This window comes from Thermobia domestica, unplaced genomic scaffold, assembly GCF_964235325.1.
Source record: "Thermobia domestica unplaced genomic scaffold, izTheDome1.hap1.1 HAP1_SCAFFOLD_520, whole genome shotgun sequence".
Taxonomy (NCBI): domain Eukaryota; kingdom Metazoa; phylum Arthropoda; class Insecta; order Zygentoma; family Lepismatidae; genus Thermobia; species Thermobia domestica.
This window is the reverse complement of record NW_027656230.1, coordinates 100,104-126,440: the sequence shown is the minus strand read 5'-3', so window position 1 is coordinate 126,440 and position 26,337 is coordinate 100,104. Positions and strand designations below refer to the sequence as shown.

Here is a 26,337-nt window from a genome sequence, read left to right as displayed (position 1 = left end):
ATGATTAAGATTGATATCTTGTAAAAACAAAGCATATGGATTGCTGAATGATTAAGATTGATATCTTATAAAAACAAAGCAGATGGATTGCTGAATGATTAAGATTGATATCTTGTAAAAACAAAGCAGATGTATTGAGATGTGGCACGGAATTCAACTATAGTTTGTTGGCAACAATGAGAAAGTTAAACATAACATTTGTCTTCCTTACTGAAAAATAAGAGTGCTGTCGTTTACGAACTTACTTGTCGTTACACGAACTTAAAACCAAAGCACTTCTTCTTGAAATAGGTATCATCGTGTGCAAGGTTATTTCTGGAAAATCGACTAACACTACTTTGGCACCTTCATGTATTTATGGATGAATAGTTGTTGTGTTATGATACACTCAGGATAGGTATTAGTTTTCATTAAATATAATATTCTTTACTACAGTACTTTCTATATTTAAAGACATTTAAGAAATAATAAATTAGTTCACACATGATACCTATAATGAAATTAAGATATATATTTTGTATTGATATAATTATTATAATTAGAAATCTGAAATTTTCTTTGGAAGCCATTATGAACTAAATTACCTTCGTGTAAGTGAAGTTATTAATATTATTTGCTACTTTCAGTAAATGAGTTATGTTGCTTATAATGTAAATTTGTTCCTACTTTCCATTTATTATTACATTTCTTAACATTAACGTTTCATAAGAAATGGGAGTAATTAGTTTAAAGACTGTAACAGTTAGTACTTTTTATATAAAAAAAAAAGGTAGTACGAAATTACGGTATCATAGGATAGGAAAATTTTATAATATAGAAAGATTTTGTTTTAACATTACGTAAAAAGCAATCAGTTTAGAGCTTCTAAAGAACTACTTTCTGTCACTCAGTAAACACAAACAACAGGCTTAAGTGCATACGTATACATATTGAAGTTGCAATGATTACTTAAACAAAGACGCATGCAAAACAGAAGCTATAAAACAAGATCTAGGTCGTGCAACACTTAGTTCTAATCATGCATTGATGCAGGGTTTCCGTAAATAGATGATGACGGGAAAATGACAATAGATTATATATATTTTTTGTAGTTAAATATCTATATCATTTGCTCTTCATACTATTAGTAGAAGTTGTAGTTATAAATATCTGTAAACTTTCTTTTTTCCAAACTTTTACTAAATGTTTGACAAAAATATGATGGAATCTTGCAGACTTAATTTAAACTATTATATATTTGATCGAATTATCAAAATATTTTCTGCACTTCTTTACTTTTCTGTATTTGACATATATATATAGCTTCTATACGCAAAGTACTGGAAGAACCATTTCAAAATAATAATTTCTGTGAAAAGAATTTTCCAGTACAAGCTTCAGTATTTCAAAGACGTAACATTTGAGAGCTTATATTTTTGTTCATTTGTTTTTAGTTTCTAATTACATGTGTTTATATTAAACAATATTTTTTTTCCATCTTAGTGAACAAGCTCGCGCGATTAAAAAAAAAAAAGAACAAAGATGAGGAAGAATTATTAAGTGTCTTCATTGGGATGTAAGAAAAAAAAATCTTAAATGACAAATTTGTTCCGTATCTATACAATATCCACTTTCCAAAGGTTTTGTTAGTTATTATTTGTATTATATTATAATGTTCTCCTGTTTCTGTATATAGGATATGTACATTTTAATATTTTCATCTTTTTCTTTCTCAAAATGATGTTACGCTGAAGAACCTGTCGCCTTCCAGATTTCTTCTTTCGCCGAAGTAAACCAGCTTGTAGTTTCGTCCTCGTCACCAGATGGCTCTGAAATCGGAAGTTTGTATTTAAGGGTGTTACAAAAAAAGGTAAGTTTAGATTGTATTACTAAAAATGGATCTATCTATTGCTTTGTCTAGTTTAGTACAAAAAAAAAACTATTTATTTGAAATGATTCTAAAGTATTTGACTGTTTTGTTTTTAGTAACATGGCTAATACATCTGTAAACTATTCATTTCTACTAACTATAACTTTTATTGACTAAAAAAACTATTCATATGCTAATTTCTTAACGGAAAAAATATCCTATACTTTTGCTAAAAGACTAATTTCTCTTCTATTGGCTTTCAAATTAAGTTTTCTTTCCGCTTTTTCAATATATTTTAAACTATTTAGCACTAATGAAATAATTTCATTAAAGAAGTGACCAATGAAAATCATATTCATGCAAAAAATAACTGAAAAAATAAAATAAATAGTTCGAAAGAAAGTAGTATCAATCATTGCGTGCTAGATTTCTTTCCTTCTTGAACACTTAGAAACATATTTGTATAAAATATGCTCACCATTTATTTGATGTAAGAAGATAGTGTCTACAAAATTCCATGAAAATCTTCCAGGCTGACTCATATTCTGGTTTAGTCTGTTCTTCTTCTTGTTTAAAGTAAGACAATGTCTTCTGGTATATTATTTAAAATATATTTTGCTCATAAATATAAAATATATTAATATACCTTGCTACGGTAATTTCTATAATTCAATAAAATACTTCTGTATTTATGTTCCAAAGTGCCCTTTGAATACTCTCACATTTTATATAGGTATATACATGGTATTTCAAAACAACACCGACAACATTTGAGAGGTGATTTCTGACACCAAGATAAGAGAAAATGTATAGACCAACCTGGCTGTACAATGCTTTCTTTCGGAATTATAGGCTGCCGAAAACATGAAAAAATGAACTTTAAAGATCCATACCTACAAAACTATGGGACCTACTGTAGTGGGTCAAGACTTCATTTAGGAACTAATATGTGCCCTATCCAAAAATCCATGTTTCAGGATCCTATGGTACTCACGCAACAATTTTTATAGAGAAAGTTAGGCTACGGGCATATAATTTGAAGTACTCACCAACTACCTCCGTAAAAATTGTTGCGGAAGTACCGCAGGATTCTGAAACATGAATATTTGGATAGGGCACATACTAGTTTCTAAGAGAAGTCTTGACCCAATACGGTAGGTCCCATAGTTTTGGAGTTATGGATCTTTAAAGTTCATTTTTTCATGTTTTCGGCAGCCTATAACTCCGAAAGGAAGAATTTGTGTACCCAGGTTAGTCTATACCTTTTGTCTTCTCTTGGTGTTAGGAATCACCTCCCAAACGTTGTCGGTGTTGTTTCGAAACATCGTGTATATATACATATCCTTTGCTATCTCTAATTAACTATTTTGTGACATTAAATGTATTTTCTTATTTAAAAACAAGGTTTCTCAAATATATACAAAATTAATAGTTCTCAGGTAGCATTCCGTGAAGGAATCGTTAAAAGATTACCATATTTTTGAATGTTATTTCATATTATGGTTCATGAAGTTTATAAGATCTTTTTTTGTGTATTTATAGTTGGTTTTCCTCTATACAGAAGCATTTTTTTTTCAAATAATAATAATAATACCATTTGTGTGCCTATTGCAAGAATTGTGGATCTCTTTTAACCCGTAGATAACGTCGTATATTTAACAACCTCGTTAACGTAATATTGACGCTGTGTTATTGATCCAATATATTGTTTTCCATACTGTTTTTAAACTGTATTCTACTATTGTTAATTTGAGAACAGAATATTCAAGATTTTCTTTTCTTCAGCTGCTATATTTTGAATTGAAGTTTGAAGTAAATTTAATGACGGGAACAAAATAATAAAAATGATTTGTATTATTGGTCTCAAGTAGAATTCATGAAATATTTAGCGAAAGATTCATGCTTTTCTTTTAAAAAAAAAAGTTTATCATATTAGTCTCCTCGTTTGGTTGTTACATGATAATATAATTCTACGAAATACAGAAGAATTTAATAATTTATTTAACAAGTCTAAGTATAATTATTCTTGAAATGAAGTCTACGCAAATTGATTTTTATTATTAGTTTGATTTTGAATTTAAGATTTATTTATAATTTCCTGTATCCAAGGATAAAATAGTTTAGTGTAATAGGAAATTCTTTTAGAGAAACTAATTTTATATATATATATTAAAAAGATTACATTTGTGTTAACAAGAAATTTTAATTCTACATAATATTTCGCCCAGATTTCTGGAGTTTTTATGGTAAACGTACTCTCTTCAATATGCATTGATAAATTTTAATTTATTCGAAGAAAACTACAGATCTGTTCGAAAGATCAGTGTATGTATTAATCAATTAGATTTGTCCATTAAAACCTAAAGTTAAGCCTAAATTCATTTTCAACAAGCCTAAATTCATTTTCAACAAGCCTAAATTCATTCGAAAAACGAAATCTTTCAGTTTAACGGCCCAGATTATGCTTTTTAGGTTAAGGAAGACAATGATTAGAGCAAGTGAATAATGATAGAATTGGCGGAATGAGAGTGTGGAAGGAAATGTGAATACCCCAAGGAAACTCACAGACACGATAAGGCTTGTATGTCCACCACAAGCTTATTTGATCGGGGATCAAACCAGGAACCCGCACACCAGAGATAAGCGCTCTGTCATTGAGCCACATTGCCCCCCCCCCCCTAAATTCACTCAAACAGTCTAAAAATATGTGCGAACTAGCAGTAGATACTAATAAGCTTAATTAATTCACAAAACCTTGACATCTATGCGAAATATTAGTATATATTAAGCCTGAATTGACTCAAAGTCTAAAGTTTTGGGAGAAATATCAGCACATATTAATAAGATTAAATTCGCCAGGAAATCCGTAAGATCTAGGCAAAATATAATGTTTTAATGTAAACTATTTTTACTTTGTTGTATAGTAAGTCTGTAAAATATAGTGGATCTAATAATAATTACGAAAGTATTGCACTTTTTAGATTATGGTAGTAAAATTAATAATCTGGAATTTAACAATATTCAGGGTCTAACTACACAAATAAATACTGTTCGTAATCTCGGATCCACATGTCTGTTAAGCTTTAGAATACTTATATATATATATAAGCATGCACATTTTTCAAAGCACAAATTTTGCATTAGCGCTTTATTATGATAAGGTATGAGTGAGCTGGGTTAGAATTTAAAAGGCAGAATTAGACACAAAAATGACGAGTTTATTTTCTAATTGAAAAGGTACAACACTGAACACAAGTTTGTAATACATTTGCGTATACAAAACGCGTTATTTTTTAAAAACCACATAGTGGTACACCATATCGCATTATGAATATGTATATATAATATTCTTCGTTTAAGAGTAGAAGAATGATTTTATAAACACTTTCACTGCACTAATTAAAAAAAATCTGGGGGCTTTATTTCTACACATAAATGCATCACAAGACACAAGGGGAAAAATAATAATAAAATTGAAAAATATAAGCGTTTTATCTTCTTAGATTATTTTACAGTTATTCATATCTTGTACTGATTGTTCCTTTGACGTTGGGATTGATTATGTTTCACCATTCTTCCTCATCTTTGAGAATACACAAATTACTTTATTTCAAAATATTGTCACTTTGATTTCAAGAAGTAAAATTGTTCATTTATTGGTACAGTTGAAGAAAAATTTAAGAAAAGTATAAGCTCCCATCTGGTAAATGAAAAGAAAAACGATTTAAAATGATATATATATATGTAGTAATCTAGTCATGTACATTCTCATAACATAATTTTGTTGTTTTGCAAAATTTATTATATTTAACATTATTGCTGGTTTCAATTATATATATGTATTGGAATCATCTCTATTAAAGATCTATTTTGCAGCTTTCGTACATCAAAAAAAGATATCCATTCTTTAATAATGAGTATTTCATTTTAAGTACCGTTAATAAATCAAGTCTTGAGAAATATGTACATAAAGAAATTAGCGATCTCAATAGTAGTCTTTATTATATGGTGTATGTCCATATTTGTGTGTATGTGGATCTAGATCTTCTAATAACAAGATAAAATGAACTATTAACTAAGACACTACTAGTCATGTCACACATTTCTAATGTTGGAGGGGGTGATATTTTAAAACATTTCTTTTCATCTATGCTTTTCTATTTATTTATTTTTCTTTAAATTTTGACTCACTGAATCAAAAGTACCTTATAAAATTGCGTTTGAAAAGAAGCGCTGGATACTGAAGAGCAGGGCCGAAAGGTTCCAGTGGATACACTTTTCTGAAATAAATGTAAAACTTAAATGTTCAGTTCATTTATTTTATTTTTTTCTTTCTTTCTTTCTTTCCTGCTGGGTAAATGAATAGGTTTAGGTAGTAGCTAGGTGAATTAAAAAATTGCTTCAAACGGAGTAATGTTTTTAAAGAACAATCTTAAAATATTATGTTTTCTTCTAATGGTTTCACTATAAAGTCCTCACAGTAAAAAAAGAGAATATATATATATATATATATATATATATATATATATATATATATATATATATATATATATATATATATATATATATATATATATATATATATATATGTGTAGATCTAAGGCTTGTGTAGGTTGTGAATATTAAATAATAATAATAATAATGATAATAATAAAATTAAGAAATTGAAAAAATAGTTTTGGTAAATGCAAATAATGGTGTATGCCTTTTAAAAGAACAAGAAACTTATAATGGAGTAGTGAAAACTTAACTGTTGAATAGTAAGTAGTTTTTCTTTTTCTGAATTGGAAAAGTAGAAAGCGTTCCAGAAGTCATTCCGTCAGGGAAAAACTCGATCAAATAATAAGCAATCAAAGGTTCGTAGTGGATCAGTATCTAGTTGAGTTTATTACAATCAATTACTTTTGTTGTTCATTTTTAAATATATTATTATGTACGCCTCTCCATTTCGTATGTTCTTATGTTCATAATTTTCCAAGATATGCTATACAATAAGGACAAGGGAAAGGGAGATGTTGAGCAAAGAAGCAGTAGTGTTTGATAATTGAGTGCACGGTGCACTATGAATACACAGAGGTAGTTTTTGAAATAAAATAACACTAGTTTCGAAGACTATTAATTGACAACATATATACCTCTATGATCTTCTGCTAGAAAGATGTTGAAAAATGCCACATTCAAAATATAATGTAGACTACAGTGAAATTTTGTTTGTTGAAACATTCGGCAACTACATGAGAAAGAATAATGATTACAAGGAATCCATTTTTTTTTTATTTATTTCGTATTTTAATTCCTTCTCAATAACTAGCAAGAATAGAAAGTGACAGATGATATATGAAAATAGTTAAGAGTACGATAAAAAATATTTTTCCTTTTTGAAAATATGCTGCGATATGTTATATACATAATTATATATATATATATATTTATTTATATTTTTGTTTTGCTGAAACTCATTGTAAAATATGTTAAAAGTATCTTTTCATTTATGTTTTGCAAAATATATATATACGAATGGATATGGGTGACTGCTATTAGTTCTTGTAGCTGCGGTCAATGTTAACGCTGTAATCGATGATTAATCAATGTTAATAAGAGATTTTGATAATTAATACTGAAAATCTTGTTGGTGTATAGAAGAAAAATAAATATCTTTATTTCAGGTGTATATAAAAAGTAGCTTTAGTCATGAACTTTTAATTCTTTTGTTTTTTTTTTCTCAAAAATAGAATATTTATATCCTCAGTCTGGGGGAAAAAGTGTAGGACAGCGAAGAAAACGAGGGATAAATTTTTAGAAAACAGCACATAATATTTATTCTATTCATCAATTTTAATTCATTTATTTAGCTATGTGTTCAATGAAATTCTTTACGTATGCGTTTTTGAGTATTTTGTTAAAATAAATATAAGATCACATTGATGTTTTGTCATTTAAGAATGCACAAGGAATGTTGTACCCCAGAAAATTTGTATTAGCCTGTGTAAAATCTACATATTCCTTTAATACAACTTGTTGAAGCTCATTTTGGAATATTAACAGATTAGAGAGTGAAATTTCTTGTAATTTGGGAAGATAAATATTCTCAACAGAACAGAGCAATTTTTTTAAAAAAATGAAGATTTACTATCAATAAAAGAAATCTTATCTTCTGCATCTGTGTTTGCGAGCAAAACCAAATTTAGTAGAGATTTTAAAAAAAAGAAGTTTTCGAATCAGTGATAGCATGTCTTGGGCGTCTTTATAATAGTTTATATGCACGTGGAAATTTGAAATTTAAAAAGTAATATTTTTACGATGATTTTCTTCCTTAAATTGAATCCTTACAAAAAAAAAAAAAAAAAAAAAAAAAAAAGACCTCCTGATTTACGTAGAACAAATTTAGAAAATAACGCCCTAAAAATAATTTTACTACTTTAATTAAGAATACTCGTATTATGTATATTAAAAGTACATTTGATTATAGTTCTCTCCTGATTTACGTAGAACAAATTTAGAAAATAACGCCCTAAAAATAATTTTACTACTTTAATTAAGAATACTCGTATTATGTATATTAAAAGTACATTTGATTATAGTTCTGAACAAACAAACAAAAAATGAAGATATTAGCAGAAGTACTAAAGATCCCGAGAATATGTTCAAACTTAGATAAACTAAAACTTACTGATTGATTCTCAATTGAAATACTTTTGTACGAAAGGGAAGATTAAAAATTTTATGAAGCTAATACTATTTTCTTTGATTCTGAGTAAAAATATAGTTTGTATAATTAAAATTTCAAGCTAAAAACATTTTAAAACTTTAATTTGAATTTTTAAGCGTCTATTCGTACATACATATACCCTGGTTGTAGTTGAAAATATAAAATAGTTTTAAAATGTTGGTTATTAGGGAATTGTTTGATCTTATTATATGTACGGTAAACTTCTAAAGGTATTAACAATATCATCGTTCTTCAGTTGATACCCATCACGTTGACAAACAATAAATCTATAAAATGTTTCTAATTAGGTACAATATAGCCTTTCCATTCTATTTTGAACTATATAAATAATATAACGGAAAATATTTTCGACTATCAAAATGTACAATTTATAAGGTTAGTATTTCGGATGAACTCTTTATATTTGTTCCCTAATCTGTTTTTCTTTTTGTTTTTACAAAAATAATAAAGTACGATTTTAGAGTTACCAAATCTCGTAACTTATTTCGTGGATTGCATTTTGTCCTTCATGTGGCATTACTTTGTAATCTTAAATAAAGGTTAAGCTAGATAAACCTGAAAATACATTCCTTTCTAATTGTAAATGAAAATGAGTTTTTCATATGATTGCAATTAATGATCCAAAAATTTTGATTAAAAAAAAAAAAAAAAAAAAGACAAATATACTAAACAAGTAAGTATTCCTGTTATGTTTATTTGAGAAGTCAACAGGAACTTATAATCAAATTATAGTTCTTATTCAATTCATTTTTTATGAAGAAAAAAAGTATTTCTAATTTCTTACTGAAAGTTTAGCGTTTAGAAGTCAATGTACTTGTACCCACAGACAGAATTTCTGTAACATGTAGTGTTCAACTGCTTTTAGTTTTTTCTTTTTTTTCTTTTTCTTTTTCAAAATTAAACACATTTCTTTGTGCAATTATTAATTTTATCTTGTGAAAACTAATACAGTTCGTACTATGAATAGGAATGATATGGAATGTGACAGGGGTGTACATTTAACAAAGAGAACATGAAGAATACGTGTGATTTTACGAAAAGGCACATACATTGAACGCAGCCAGAGAAGAATAGAGGGATGATAATGATAATGATATTTGAAGGGAGAAGTTAAAAAAACTATTCGTAGATGTTATTGCTTTTCCAGTGAGTTAACATGAGGAAAATAAAATAAAAACAACAACATTATAGTATCTTCTATCTGTTGGATAACAAGATGACTTTTATAGAGTCTTTGTCTTTTTTTTTCTGTTAGCAGGTAACAAAAGTAAAGCGGCTTATCTGTGATGAAGCAAATGACTGCTAGGGCAATGGATTTTCTGGTGGACGCACCTGTCGGCGAAGCGACGGGGAATCCAGGGTCATCGTGGAAGGGGGATCTGGAGAATCCACCGGACTTGGAGTTGGAGTTCCTCGCGTTGTATTGAGATATATTCTGGAAAAAATAAAGATAAAGGAAAAAGAAATATCACAAGCGGTTATATCGAAAGTATGATACAAGATACTTGAACGATTTTACACTAAATGCCGATCAGTAACATAAAATTGTGACTAAAAAACTGGAAAAAATAAAAAATGTTATTTATTTATTTTTTTGTCTTTTTCAATTTAAATGAATACTACTATTGCAATTAAGAAACTTAAAAACGATTGTCTAGAACCATTTAAAAAATCTTGGGGACGAATTTCATGAAATTATTGTAAAGAAATATAAAACTTCTACATCGTGAAAAGTTCGATTCTATTCTTTGACCTAAACTTGAACTCGAAGAAAATAAAATTAAACACAGAGTAATAAATAATTAAAACACTTATAATTATCTTCATTGTATGATTATTTCCTAAATTTTAATTTCTGTTTTCTGTACTCTTCTTTTCTTCTTTTACGATCAATTCATATTGTATCATTTATCGTAATAATCTTTCTCTCACTACGAATTTTATATTCATTTGCGATTTTAATATATTCTTGTTCACAATGAAACACCAAGCTGTCATTTGATAAATTGTAAGGTTTAACCATGAATAAATGTGTTGAATATGAATGTGAATATCTTTTAATATGCGAAAATGTTGAGGGGTTTTAGTTAGTCCTAAATCATATCTTTAAACATTGTATCGTTTGTATCATTGTATATTAATTAGTTTGTATTTCATATACTTCACATATATCGGATGTTCTAAAAATGGCGCCCACGAACAACAGAGCCCTATTGTTTAGGTCAAAATAAAGCGACAATCCTATATAACGGTATATCCTCCGAAGCCTCCTTTAGCCGCTATGGCGGATCAAAATTTCACTATCTGGCAACATTGCAGATTAACTTGGAACCATTAGCATTGCTCTACGAATCCATCAAACGTTACATCGATTATTATGCTAATAAATGATGCTAATGTCAACGTATATCGACTCTAAGTTCCTTCTGGAAAGAATCGATGTAACTATTTAATAGATTGGTAGATTTTCTCTGTGGTACTTTATCTGCGACGTTGCCACATAGTGCAATTCGCATCTCCAGACGAGGACCCAAAAGGTATACAAAATACAGCGAAAAAAAAGATATATATATATATATATTAATATATATTTTCGCTGTATTTTGACTTGTAAAATAGTGCTCTGCAGACCGTGGCGCCATTTTTAGAACACCCGATATATAATAGGTTGATATGATAGGTGAATGAAATGTTCGTTCCAAGTGCCCCTTTTCCAGAGGCCAAACAAATTAAAACATCAATACTAGGTTAATCAAAATAGTCCCCGTCTGCAATAACATTTTTTTGCCATTGTTCAGCCAACAATTGGATTCTCTGACGAAAAAAGTCTGAAGTCCGTTATGCGAAGAATTCATTAATTACAATGTACAGTCATGTCCAGAATGATTGCCGCATATCTATAACTGTCTTGTTGTGGGAATATAATTTAATAATGATTTTGCAGGGTACTTTTAATACTATGTAAATTAGAATGATCTTAAAACAAAATCTTAAATGGACAAGGAAGATTTTTTTGTTATATTGAGCTTATTTACTGCTTTTTGAAGTGAAATTTACCACATACATGTCTTTGCCGATTATATACCTACTAACATTATAAAAAATACCGGGCGAAATTGTTATCAAATTATATTCCTACAATAACATATTTATAGATATGCGACAATCATTTTGGACATGATTTTACATGTTGATCCAGCCGATCATCAGGAAAGATTTTTCGTCCAAAGAAGTAACCGAGATCTTGGAAGAGGTGGTAGTTATAGGAGATATATAAGAAGAATACAGTGGATGAGGAAGAACATCATACAGCAACTCATGGAGAGCTTGCACCGTCTTTTGTATGATATGTGGACAATCATTGTCAAGTAACATGGATATACCATGGCTGTTGACCATTGGTAAATGTTTACGAGCAAAGTTTCGGTGCATTTCATGAAGTTTAGCACTGTAATGCTTTGCATTGGTGGTTTCACCTTGCCTAAGGAAGACATGATCATACAAGTAACAACAACCCAAGTTGGGTTTGGAAGTCTTTCTGGATCACGATCCAACCACTGTCCTGATCGTTTACGATTGTCATAGCAGACTCATTTTTCATCTGAAATGACAATCTCACTCAGAAAACTTTCCTTATGCTCAGAGGACTGCACATTTCTTGGCGGCGATTTATGTTGGCCGGTGTCACCTCATGTGGCACCCATGAGTCCAACTTTTTCACCTTCAGACAACGTTTTTGTTGGCCGGTGTCAACTCATGTGACATCCATGAGTCCAACTTTTTCGCCTCCAGACAACGCTTTTGTTGGCCGGTGCCAACTCATGTGGTACCCATGAATACAACTTTTTCACCTCCGGACAACGCTTTTGTTGGCCGGTATCAACTCATGTGACATCCATAAATCCAACTTTTTCACCTCCAGACATTGCTTTTGTTGGCCGGTATCAATTCATGGGACATCCATGAGTCCAACTTTTTCCACCTCCAGACAACGCTTTTGTTGGCCGGTGTCAATTCATGTGGCATCCATGAGTCCAACTTTTTCATCTCCAGACAACACTTTTGTTGACCGATGACAGCTCATGTGACACCAATGAGTCCAACTTTTTCACCTTACCGATTTTACGGAGTCGCCGAACGCTAGTAGTACTATGTGAACCTAACTCCTTTGCAATGGCATGAATACTTTTCCCAGGTTCCGCTTCCAAAAAGTTCCTAAGGAACTCATCCGAATGTAATGTTAGTTGGTGTCCACGGGGCTCATTTTGCAACGCTGTGTCACCGGAATTAAATTTAACAAATCAACAGTGAATGGTGCGTTCATTCACCATTCTCAGCCCAAATGCATTGCTATTTTTATTTATTTATTTATTTATTTATTTATTTATTTATTTATTGCGTATTACTGTGCAGAATGTCCCAGTTAGAATTTGTAAGGAGTAATTGTGTGTTCTCCATCATCTACTTTTATACAACCCTGTTCAACAACACGCTCACTCCTGACTGTCTACATATACCCCAACCTATTTGCTGGAGTGTACAGAGTTTGTGACGTTAGACATGTGATTTTAGTCCATCCCTGTATTATGTAGTTGTTAAGGTGAGTTCCCCAGAGACGTTAAAGTGCACATTTCATTTGTACCAACTTATTATAAAATATTACATTGTATTTTTCTTTATTTCATTACAACTAATTTATTCTTTACTACTTTTTTAAAGTTATTCTACGATGGGATACTACAATCTCTCTCTCTTTCTCTCTCTTAGAAAAAAATTCCATTTTGTCTCGCAAGTTCTATAATACGCAGAAGGTAGAATCATGTGTATCTTGTAAAACTATTGTTTTAAATAAAATATTGTAATATCTTCATAGGATGATCTTTTGTTCAATAACGCATTATACCACGGAATTTTATTTTCAACATAGGTTAATAAATTCCTGAAGTTTATAGTACATAATGCATATGGCATACAGTATTTTCTCAATAAAGTCAAGTGATTCAAATAAAATATATATTTTTTAAAGGTTTAAATTGAAGTTTATGATATTACATCGAGAAGTTTCTGTAGTACGTATATGGGAAAACTTTATAATACTTTTTTTTTATGCTTGGAAAGAATTCATATAAATGCAATCTGTTACTTATGTAGGAATGATAGAGAATACATTTATAACTGGTTTGGTCTTAACTCTTAGCTCAAACGTATTAAGTCCAGAGCTCGAATTTCAAATCAAGAGTGAATATTTTTGTTTGGTTTAAAGATATTGAAGCGAAACTTTACATACTAACCACAAAAGAATATCTATCGTTTCATTCTTATTATTACTTTAGTGTGAGAGATTTTAGAAAATATCAAAATAAATAATTTAAGTTGATCGTAAACAAAGAATGAGGTATATAAAATGAATTGTTTAAAACATAATAATATATTAGTAAAATTATTACCGACAAATACTTTGATACTTACATTTGCCGTTGCAGTAAATTTTGCCAAACGGCTTTCAATTCTGGCGTAGGAGCTCTCAACGCGACGCTCCGCCGTCGATTTTTTCTAGGCGTTCGACTTAATTCAGGCGTACCACCAGGTACTGTACCTGACCCTGCATCTAACAGTAGTCGGAATTCCGTTGCTGGAAAAAAAGTGGAAACTGGCTGTTAAAATCATGTTATAAACGTCACAACAGCGACTAAAGAAAAAACATTAGACATTTTTGCATACATTGTCCGTATTTTAATTTTCATTTTTAAAGATAATATGTTTCAGTGAATATAAATTATTCATACTTTGGGTTCAAGAATATTGTACAGGGCTGAAAGAGACAGATTCAACGTTCTTTAAAAAAAGGTGCTATCGACGTGATTTTTGTGGAGTAAAAGAACTGTGAATGTTTGGTAATGTGCTGTTTTATAAGATACTGGTGCTACTGCAGAAGATTGCGGCGCAAGACATTATATTTACGGAACATATCCAAATCGCTGGATTGAACATGCAACACACTAGAACATTCGTACCTAAACAGATGAATACCAGGGAGCCTTAGTCTCAAGTCGTGTAATTTCTTTTTGTGGCATATGTAAAAAAAAAAAAAATTTTCTCGTCCTCTTTCTGATTATTTAGATGACACGGAACAACATTACTACAAAAATTACGACAACTGTCGATGTAGATATGTTACACTGTGTTTGGAATGAGTTAGATATGTATCGTGTGATAGACGGGGTACATATTTTATTTATTTATTTATTTAAAGAAAGAAGAAAATTTAATATATTGGGTGTATCCAATATATTAAAGCATATATATACAAAATTAAACATACTAAATTATAAAATAACAATATACAAAATATTAATGGAATAAAAGAATAAGAAATTAACTGCTAAAGAAATTGACAAATCAAATTTCCTACTTGTATTTCATGTGCTATAACTTCTTTAAAGGAAATCCGACTTCCTAGATTTCCTTTATTAATAGAGCTTAACGTACCCGGCATTCAGAGATGATAGGACTTCGGAGTTCCAGAAGTCATGTCCATCTTCCGGTGTTAGGCAGATTAATTCAATGCACTTATTTTTACATTGCAAAAACTTTTGTATTTCTCAAGCAAAGAATAAAGAAAAGATAGAAGATGGCTCGCATAAGCAAATGCTTGTGTCTGAGCCTGATTCTCGTATTTTATGTATATATTTGTTTTCTTACCTATAAGGTTTATAAATCTTACTTTTAGTTAACAATATCTTTTAAATACTTTTTAATTCTTTTAACCACTGTAAAATTAACCTTTTATATACTTTGAACTTACTTTCCTCTTTGATTCGGAGTGGGAGTTCATTATACATCTTCAGAGTTCTGTAATATGTTTAATATTGAGTTATAGATTTACTCGTTGCTTTAATTTCTAAAGTTTTGTGTGTCACATTTCTGGTTATGTATATATGTTTTATTTTGTCCCATTTGTTTCTATTCTTTTTAACATATATTAATACCTTCTGCAAATATAATTTTGAAAGTGGTGACACTGAAAATTGGTCATAGAGTATATCTAGTCTACTGTCAAGTCCTTTTCTTAAACATATTCTTACAATATTATTTTGCTGAATCATCAAAGTTTTTAAATGAGTAGGGTAAGTAGCACCCCAAATTAATATACCATATGTAAGTATATTATGTATTTATAAGAGCATAATATACAGTACGTAATATTTTTATGCTTACAGTGTATCGTAATTGAACAAATTTATATAATAATTTTCTTAATATTGTGGCGGTATGTGTCATATGAGAAGATCACATACAGTAGATGTTCTCAAAACTAACCTGAAGAGTTACTTTATCGAGCAGTATAAAGTGACTGTGTATAATGATAAGAAAGAAAAAATAGACTGTTTAATACAAGGATCTTATATAATAGAGAATCTGCCTATATGTATCTTCATCCTATTAAATTAATAAAGCCAAAAAACAACCGAGCATCGGCAAGTCTGATTGGCTACTCTCTTTTTTGCCATCGTCTGATTGGCTACTTTCGTTTCCGCCATGATTGTTGGCTCAAAACATTGCGACCTTATTGGGCAGAGTGGGCAGAGTAGGGGTGGCAAAACTGTGACGTATGGCTTCAAGATTTTGTTGTAAGGGCAGATCCTCTATTTTATAAGATCCTTGGTTTAATACACACATTTCTTTTGTAGTGACCCCGTACTCTAGGTTTATTTAGTCGATAAATTATTGTGTATAAAATGCTTGATAATTATAAAATGATCAATAACAACGTTTTACCAGTTCCGAATGGATTATGTAATACGAAATTGATATACATTCTAATAGTATAGAATTTTTGATAATTGTCTTATTATGTACATGTTTCTCCTCATTTTTTCATTGCTTTATTTATAAACGGGCTGTCATGCTTTTAGATTGAAATATAATTGTTGGATCTGTTAAGAATGTGACTAAGTTAAGACAAAGAGACTATTTAGTTACTGCCGCATGAGTAACTAAAAAGAGTAAAAAGGGCAAATAAATATGCTTAATTGGTAAAGAAATGTATACACAGTTACTGGCGTAAGAGTGATTTCTTCGTAAACTGAAGCAAAGAGTAAAAAGAGCAAACAGCCGAACGACACTGCTGCGAGGGAATCCTAGGTAAACCTTCCCACAGTTATGTTATTGATCCTTTATATATTATAATAATATTACTGAATCGCATTGCCTAAATATTCATAGTTGATTCACTTTATGTATCGTACGTGATTGTAAATTTTGATTAAGAAAAGTTTTGATTAAGAATCAACGAATATTTTCCCAAAGAGACCAATAGAAAGACATGTATTTTGCAGAGATCAATTTTACCATTTAAGCTACATGTTGAGATAAATAGCATAATTAAAAATATCAAATATATATTAACATAACGAATTAATAGAATGAAAATTTTGCTTATTTTAAAACATCATTGGAACTTTTTTAAAAAAGGGAACTTAATGATGGTTTGTAGTAAACATTAGCTCAATTTATTTCCTAGAAATCCAATAAATGTAATAATATAAGGTTATTCGTAAGTTAGGCGTCACAAAAGCATAAATCGAAATTATCTAATTGTAAGTTTTATAAACATTATAAATGGCTTAATTCTACAAGGCGAATCTAAAAGTCGTTTTAATGCATGGGAGGTGAATACAAGAAAATAATCCAACAAACGTTTCCTCAGAATCTCTTCGTTTCAGGATTATAGACTGCTGAAAGCGTGGAAAAATGAACTTTGAAGGTGAATATCTCCCAAATACTAGCCAAATACTGAGCTGAGACTGCATGCTACTCTCTTAAACTTGTAGTCTGCTTTATCCAAAAATGCATGATTCACAATCTTTCAGTGGCGGCGCAAGGGATACCTCCACAGAAGTGATGAATTTCTGGATATTCGGTTAAGAAAGATGGGTCCGATTCGTGACGTATGGAACGACGTCCCAGCAAGTTCGATGATAGAACATCGGTATCTTGAACAGAATCAAGATGGCGAAGGGCTTTTGTTGTGTTGTATAACTACAATAGAAAATGAATGTAGTGGATAAACTGAAATTAAATAAAATCTTCACTGTTCGAAAGCAATAACGCAGGGTGCATTCAAAGGGAACAGGCGCGTCAGCAACGGTGGGTATACGCGTAAGCGAGGGTAGTGCAAACAAGGTTTTGGCAAGTGGCTTGTCATGGTTTCATACTAGTAGCGCTCCACTTGAAAACATAAAGTTTATTTTCTGTACACTTTGCAGAAATACACCACCGGGAAAATAGTATCTAATACAGTCATCTTTCATATGCACTCACTTATTTTATTCGTCGTAAAGTACTTGTAATGATTTTACACTAGTAACCCTACACTTGTAAACCTAAAATACAGCTGTATTACTTTGTATTTAATTCTATCACCTGCAGAAATTTCTTTCTTATAAATATATCCTTCCATGCAAAGTATTAAATTTTATCTGTAAATCTTCCAAAATGTGGTGTGCCAAAAGTAAAGCAGCACCAAATAAAACTTACATATATATATAATTTATTTTAACCTACCTTTTTTTCTGATATTAAAGAAGGCCTGAGTAACGGACAATAGTTGAAGGGGCTCTTCGGTAACAAACACAACACGATCCCGACTGACTTTAGCGAAGAGCAGGAGATCAGTGAAGAGAAGAGCCCAGTACGGTCGAACTGTTCTTCCATCCACTCTGCTGAGGTCACCACCGAAGATCCATTGGCGCCCTGGAGAACTTAGGACAAAGGGCTAAAAGAAATTAAGAAAACAAAATTATTTCAAACAAAGCTCAACTAAATGTATGGAAACTTTACTAATTTTCTAGATTGATGCTTTAAGGTACAGATACCTATCAGTTTAATGAAAACACATAACACACAGAGTTGGAATCATCAGTCAGTGACTGTAGTATCGGACTGTTGATGGCATTACTCATGTACACCTCGAATAGTACCTCCCATTGTAATAAATTCAACTTCTGTATTATTCAAAGTCCACTAAGTTTTTAGAAGTTACAATATGCAATACACTTATATGAGATGCACATATTACTGATCTAAATAACAAATTAAGCCGTATCTGTTTTTCTGTATCAAAAGAAACCTTACTGTTGTTGTACTATGGTAAGTTTTAATCCTTGTTAAGTTATGGAATAATTCTCTGGGGAGCTTCCTATTTCAGTATTACTATTTTTCGTCTACAGAAAAAGGCAATAAGATCTACTTTTAATCTATCACCAAGAGCATCATGCAAAAGGGTTTTTCAGTCAAATAAAATTTTAACTGTGCCTTGCCTGTACATATACAAAAGTGTCATATATGTGAAGCGAATTGAAAATAGTTTTCTCCATGTTGACGATGTACAACACATGACAAAAGAACAACATATTTACATCATATTAAAACTATACGTGAACTAAAAGAAGTGTCCTTCCTATGTCCACTAAGGCGTATAATAAGCTCCAGACTCCAGACTTCACCTTATTTCAAACCACAGACCATGTTTATATGAGACGAACATCCAAAAAAACGTATGATCAGCAGTATCTCGCCCCAACTGTGAAACAGGGGGGCGGCTCTATGATGTTACGGGCCGCAATATCTTGGTTTTCAGTGAGCCGTGTGTTGACGCTTACCGTTCGCGTCACTGCCGTGATTATGTCATTTTAGAGCACCAGGGATGGTATAGGACTCCAGCAAGCTTTGGACCCCTCCCAACAAAAAATTCTGGGTGCGCGTCTATAGGGGACCATGTGCATCCTGTGGTCCAGATATTTCTAGGCAATGATGTCGTATTCCAGGATGATAATGTTCCCATTCACACAGCTGAAGCTGTTGCGGCATGGTTTGAGGAACATTAGGATGAAGTTGAACACCTTCCCTGGCCCGTCCCATCTCCGGACCTAAATAATTGAATATCTGTAGTCCGCCTCCACCCTCTTTCATTGAACTGAATGATGCGTTGCACTTGCTATCATTTGCGACCTCTATGACTCAATTGCACGTCACATCAGAGCGGTTCTGAAAGTGAAAAATGGACCAACGCCATGTTAATGTGGAAAAAGTTGCACTTTTTTCCAGGTGTTTCCATTAAATAGATGAAAATCTGTGTATAGGTTATTAGAATTTGCACTCTTGTTAGAATAAGTAATGAGTTATAATAACAAATTAAAATAAAGCTTATTTACATTATAGTGAGTTGTTATTTTGGTTATCCCCATATTTCGACCTGTCTTCTTCTGGACACGTTCTGCAAAGGGAAACTTAAGTTTGAATTCAGACCAAATTAGCATTCTTCTAAACTATCAGTACTAAAAACAAAAATCAAGTAAAGACAATCAGCAGTTTTCCTTCGTTAAAAAAGCGTTCCCAGAAGAAGTCTTCAGGACCAATAAAGGCCGAAATATTGGAATAAACAAAATAACACACTATAAGGTAAACAAGCTTTATTTGTTTATTTTTATTATTGTAACACATGAGCTGTTGTTGGTAGACGAATCAAGATATTTACATTATTAGTGATCGGATGTAAAGCAGTCAATCTTTGTTACTGTTGGAATACTTCAACCTAATCTGAATATTTTACATCAACTGTTCGAAGTTAAACTAAACAAGTAAGTTTAATAAAGAACTGCTCGACCGCGAACACACGATGCTCTACGCTCCAACGCTACATGGCGACTAAAACTTCATTGTCTAAGCTGTCTGCCAACGGTCGCTTAAAATCAATACTCCTACTCGTCGCCGTGTACTAACTGATTAAAAAACATGCGTTTCTTCTGCTCCACCCTGTACATTGAAAGATCTTTTGTAGTAGAAACAAGAATAGGCAAAGAGTCGAGTGTTATACATTGAAATATCTTTCTCTTCACTGAAATGACCTGCCATTAACTACCGATACTAAAAGGAATATGAATGGTGTCAACCTTCTCCACATATTAAAGCTATCCATACATTCATAAGGGGCAATCTCCACCCAATTGGGGACTGCACTACAATTGGGGAGCCCATCAAGCAAGGAATTTGCATCCGACCGTATTTCTTTCTTTTTAAGACAACTTTCTCTTTACACTTGGCGTTCTGCATTACAAAATCGTCCTTTCTTTTTGATTCGGAGGGAAAGAAAACAAGTAACCTCGGAGACAAGAATTATTCTTTTAATAATTTTCCAGATGTCTAAATAACAAAAATATACTTTGACAGAGTTTCCTAGATTACTGTATATATATATATATATATATATATATATATATATATATATATATATATATATATATATATATATATATATCTTATCGTGCATGGACTATCGTACATGGCGCAGCATCACCAAATGATCCGATTCCGATCATTATCGTGCACGGTTGCAACGATGTCCAACATGTAGTAAATCCTTAACAATCATACATCCTTAAAAAAGAACGTGAGAACAAAATAGAAGACACTATCCACCACCCCTGCTCTTCTTCTTCTTCTTCTTCTTTTTACATTGTCCCTTTTTAACGGTTGTGCTCTTTCCCCGGGTAGTGCTGTAATGTTGATCAATTGTCTCAATGAAACTATAGGTGGTCTCAGAGGTTGTCATGTTTATTATTTCTTTATTCATCATATTAAACATACATGAATTGAAATGATTCCAGGAAAAAATAATAAATAACACAAGCAGTAACAGGTTAATGGCTGGAAATGAACATTGTAAGGTATTAAATAAACACAAACAATCGAAAGGAAAAGAAAATTGCGGACTGCAGTAAAGAAAATGAACAAAATGTAATAAATGGATGAAATGCAGTCACATTACAAGATTATGTTAGTTCAGACGACTGAAATTATCTTCTGTTCTTGGGGCGATTCAGGAACTGATGAAGACAGAGGAGGCTTCTACTACGAAGTCACATTAAGCACACTCATAAAAAGTTTAGTTTTTATTAATGTAAGTCAAAGTTGTTTTCTTCAACTGAAACTTAATGATGCAATATTATCAATAACTTTAGATTATGTGAAACATATTTATAGGCCTATACTTATTTCAATGAAATTGTATAATTAATATTTCTCTTCAAGAATATCAAAATATTTTCAACCTGTATATGTGGCATGTGCTGCTATCTATCGACATTTTTGAGGTGATTCCTGGCACCAAAATAAGACAAAAAGTATAGACCAACCTGGGTGCACAAATGCTTCCTTTTGGAGTTATAGGCTGCCGAAAAAATGAAAAAATTAACTTTAAATGTCCACAACTCCAAAACTATGCGACCTATTATAGTCGGGTCAAGACTTCACTTAGGAACTGGTATGTGGCCTATCCAAATATCCCAGTTTCGGGGTCCTAAGGTACTTCCGCAACAATTTTTATAGAGCTAGTTGGTAAGTACTTCAAATTATATGCCCGTAGACAAACTGCCTCTATAAAAATTGTTGCGTGAGTACCTTAGGATTCTGAAACATGTATTTTTGAATAGCGCATATATCAGTTCCTTAGTGAAGTCTTGACCCCACTACGGTAGGTCCCATGGTTTTGGAGACATGGACCTTTAAACTTAATTTTTTCCTGTTTTCGTCAGCCTATAACTCCGAAAGGAAGCATTTGTGCACCCAGTTTGGTCTATACTTTTCGTCTTATCTTGGTGTCAGGAATCACCTCCCAAACGTTGTCGGTGTTGTTTTGAAACACCTTGTATACAGACAAATAATCCTTTTTACTTTCTAGCGGGGATAGGAGAGATAAGGCCTCATTTCGTATCACCACGGAAGTTTCTTAAGAGGAGGAGAATGTGCTGCCCCAAAATATGTTGTAGAAGAAATAAGTAGAGATAAGTAGATCCAGCCGAAAAGTAGTTACACAGAAGAAACCAATAAATAGGACGGACCAACGGATATAAGAAGTGTTGAGTTTGTTAACTACGTGAAACTTCATCTTAATTTGAACATGGCAGAGACACTTTCGGATGTTACACTTACATTACAAATTACAATTTACAAATTGGACTTTCGTAATGTTGAGGTCACGTAGAAATTCGTGGAACACATTATTTATTAAATCAGAGGGTTACTGTGCAACGTTTTTTAAAAATAATTCTTACAAATGTTGTTTTATCTCGACAATTATACTGATACCACATTGCCATTCGTAAAGGACTCTTACATTATAAAATTTCTCTTATAAATAGGAACATGTGTTCTTACCTTGCACCTAGTGAACACAAGCCTACTTTCCAAGTCTTGCAACGAAAGCAAAGGTCGACCTTCACCTTCTGGTTCCATCAGACCTGATCCTACAGTTATGTCCCTGTATGCGTTCTGAAAAAAAAAAATGTAATAAAACTTAGTTGTTTACTTAACAGACATAATGCATTAAACAGTAAGTTGTATTAAAATTTACATTTCGCAAATAGAAAATGTTTACTGTTGTGTTACCAGCTTATCTTAGCCTCTAGGCATTGAAAACACACACACACACACACAGTGTTTTGAAGAATTATATCTTCCCTGTTGCTTCTCATTGAGTTATCAATTTCATTCTCTCTTGCTAGCTCCTAGATGCCCACTCAGACATGCAAAGAACATCCCAACATCAGTTCGAATTCGTGGATTTTGAAACTTATTGTGTATCCTTTCTGACTTCGGCTTTTCTAAATCCATGTGTTGTTCCGTGCCATTTCACTTGATACAATTACTGTCATTCTACTCGCTATATTTTATTTACAAAGTCATTGGGAAAATTACGAAAAGATATCTGAAACAAATTGCTGGAAAGCTGTTTATCTCTATCTCTCTATCATTCGTTCCTAGGTGTTTACATTCCTTCATCTCGTATTTTCTTAAAGGGATTAAAATAAATTTAAAATAATCAATCTTTTACATATATCTAAATTGTATTTTTGCATAGCAGATATTGACGCATTCTGATCTGATCAGCGAACGAAAATTGGGAGGCTGGCTACAGGCCTAAAGTATGATCGAACCAACCGATGTAAAGGGATTCTTTCGATGCAGTCTTCGTGGTATTTTTAACCTCCTTTTCGAAAACTTTAACTTTGCACTCCAGACAATATTTATTCATTCTATCTTTTATCCTTCCTTAAATATTGTTTTTAGTACCTTGATGTAGCGTATCTACCTATTAACTAAACGACCTGGTGTCGATTCTGAATTCGAGCTTCCTCGCGCTTAAGTGGTTAGCGTACGCGCTTTTGGCGTGAGAGACTCGGGTTTGATTCATGTGATTCGGATTACGTTTAGCTGTAGGTCCACGTCCCATATAGCTTCCCCGCTGAAAGGGCTAAACTCAAAATCTAATCAAAAACCAATCTCGGATTCATTGTTCCATTGTAATCTCGTCCTGATGCAGCGTAGGAGTTCACCCAGGTCTTGTTAAGTGGGAACCAAAGTGATAAAGCCGAGTGGAACATGTTATTTGACCACCCCAGTTCTGTAAGTCATGACAGGGTTGATCCTTACCTTCATACTGGCTGTACCGAATGGGGAGCGTATATTTACCTATATAGTCCTTTGTTTTCACCAATTGAAAGGGTTCGAAGTACTTATGTAGACTTTTTGGCAGTAATTAAAGGGTGTCAAGAACCAATACAGTTATTTTGGCACTAATTGAAGGAGCCCAAAGTATCAGTATTATGTAGTGGAAGTGACATCAAAGTCTTCCACAGCTAATTTGAACTTTTTAAAAAAAATATTAAATACAATTAAACTTATCTATTGATAATACATAAAATGTTCAATTCTTGACAAGTAACTAGTGATGACCATGTTTCCATGATTTCATACCTATGTGACCAAAGCAAACAAATGATCATATTTCTATGGTTTGAAAGCTATGCGGTCAAGGTAAATATACAGGGTGTAACATTAATGTATGACCAAAAGTGACGAGGTAATTGCGGACATCCAAATAAGTAAAAATGTTCCTATAAACATGGGTCCGATGCCGCTTCGTTTTCTAAAAACAAGGTGTCCAAGTGTGAAGTCAATTAACGGCCCGCAATAGGAAACAACGGTTCATAGATCAAAACTGTTACATGAAAGTGTTATTGTGTCGTTACAAATGAATGCACATGAGAATAACTTACGTATGAAGCCACAAAGTAATTAAATGTTAAAAGCCATGAAGTAATGTTATTGAGTATCAATGTTGCCCACTTCGTGTGGACGCCTAGTACTATTTGAAAACATAACACTTTGTACCAGGTTGGCAACACTGACAACACAATAACCTCAAATGCAGTTTCATTCTCCATGTAAGTGTAAATGTATTTGCATAGGCATAATTCCACTTGATTGTATTATTCCTGCAATATTGAAAATTTCCATTCACTTTCCTATAGCAAGCCGTTGGAGGGACTCGACATTTGAACACCCTGTATCTCGGAAACGAAGCGGCATCGGACCCATGTTTATAGGAACATTTTTACTTATTTGGATATCCGCAATTACCCCGTCACTTTTGGACATGCATTAATGTTAGTTACACCCTGTATAGCCAATTTAACAGATTACGATATATTTTGATTGCTAATCAGACCAAATTGATAGATGAGAAAGAAAGAAAGAAAGGAAGAACATATTACTGTTTTGTTCATTAGAATTACATTGTAAACAGAGTTTGTAAATAAGTTATAGAAATTATTACCTGAAGTTCCTGGACAACCCTGACAACGGCTGAGTAATCCTCATGAGACACTTTGGTGTGATTCGATATCGTTTGCATTAACTTCAATACTTCACGATAATGCTGCAAAGAAAGCATTATACATATAATTAAAATAAACGGATAAAAATAATAGTAAATAAAAAATTTTAAAAATCATATTTGATCTTTAAATTCCAGGTAGTGCATACTGTTTGTGGTAAGTGTCTATGTGATATATAAGACATACATTCAGAAAGAAAATTAAAGGCTATTCGAGAATAATTTTCTATCAAATCTTGAATAATTTCTATTTAATCCTTTTCAAATCTGTATCAAAGCTTTTGCACTGAACATATACGATCAGATATCTACATTTCAAACGGCTAATTTACATGCATAAATATGAGGTTACAATATGGCACATTGAGTGCTAAAATCATGTGCTCTATTTACTGTGTCAGAACAATATAGTAGCAAGTGAGTCGTCCATTTTCAAACGACATCATGTCCAAGAAAATTTGATTTTGAGATATTGAGGCCATGGATTAATGGTATTGATAGCTTTCATATGATATATGGTTTATAGTTTAGTTTAGATTAGGTTAGATTAGTTTCCAAGAAATCCGATAAGTAGTGCAAATTACGTTCAAATATGGGAAATGTTGTCATACAATTACAAACTGGCTCTTGTCCATTTCCAAAAAACCAAAATGGCGGAGGAAAAATCTTTGTATCTACAGACACGAACGACTTCCAGCTATTTAGACATCTGTAGTATGTAAATAAAAATAATTTCAAAGCGACTTTCGTTCACAGGTCACAGCTAGATTCAGATGAGTTTAAAATGTATTGTTTTCTCATAACAAAGTACATTCTAATGACAGTATCTTACATCGTAACCGGATAAGGTTATGTGATATCAAACGATTGTTTCAACTACATTTTGGAACAGATTGGTAGAATATTCCTTCCTTGAAAGTCTATATGAATATCAAATGTGATGATACCCTTAGAGAGGAAGATGAAACAGAAAATGATGATGCCGGAAGAAGAATGGAAGATTTGGGATATGCATCGCAC

General features: G+C 31.9%; 1 protein-coding gene across 1 annotated transcript in view; it reads right to left on the bottom strand.

The window, feature by feature from the left end:
* Window positions 1-5,052: 5,052 nt before the first annotated feature.
* LOC145677002 (uncharacterized) overlaps window positions 5,053-26,337 on the bottom strand; it is a 103,393-nt gene continuing 82,108 nt past the window's right edge. The window contains exons 10-15 of the mRNA XM_081747721.1: window positions 25,258-25,359; window positions 22,797-22,910; window positions 18,147-18,357; window positions 14,049-14,211; window positions 9,912-10,014; window positions 5,053-5,549 (exon numbers count right to left, since the gene is read on the bottom strand). Coding sequence (XP_081603847.1) covers window positions 5,499-5,549; window positions 9,912-10,014; window positions 14,049-14,211; window positions 18,147-18,357; window positions 22,797-22,910; window positions 25,258-25,359 — 744 coding nt within the window. The 3' untranslated portion in view covers window positions 5,053-5,498. The remainder of the gene's footprint in view (window positions 5,550-9,911; window positions 10,015-14,048; window positions 14,212-18,146; window positions 18,358-22,796; window positions 22,911-25,257; window positions 25,360-26,337) is intronic.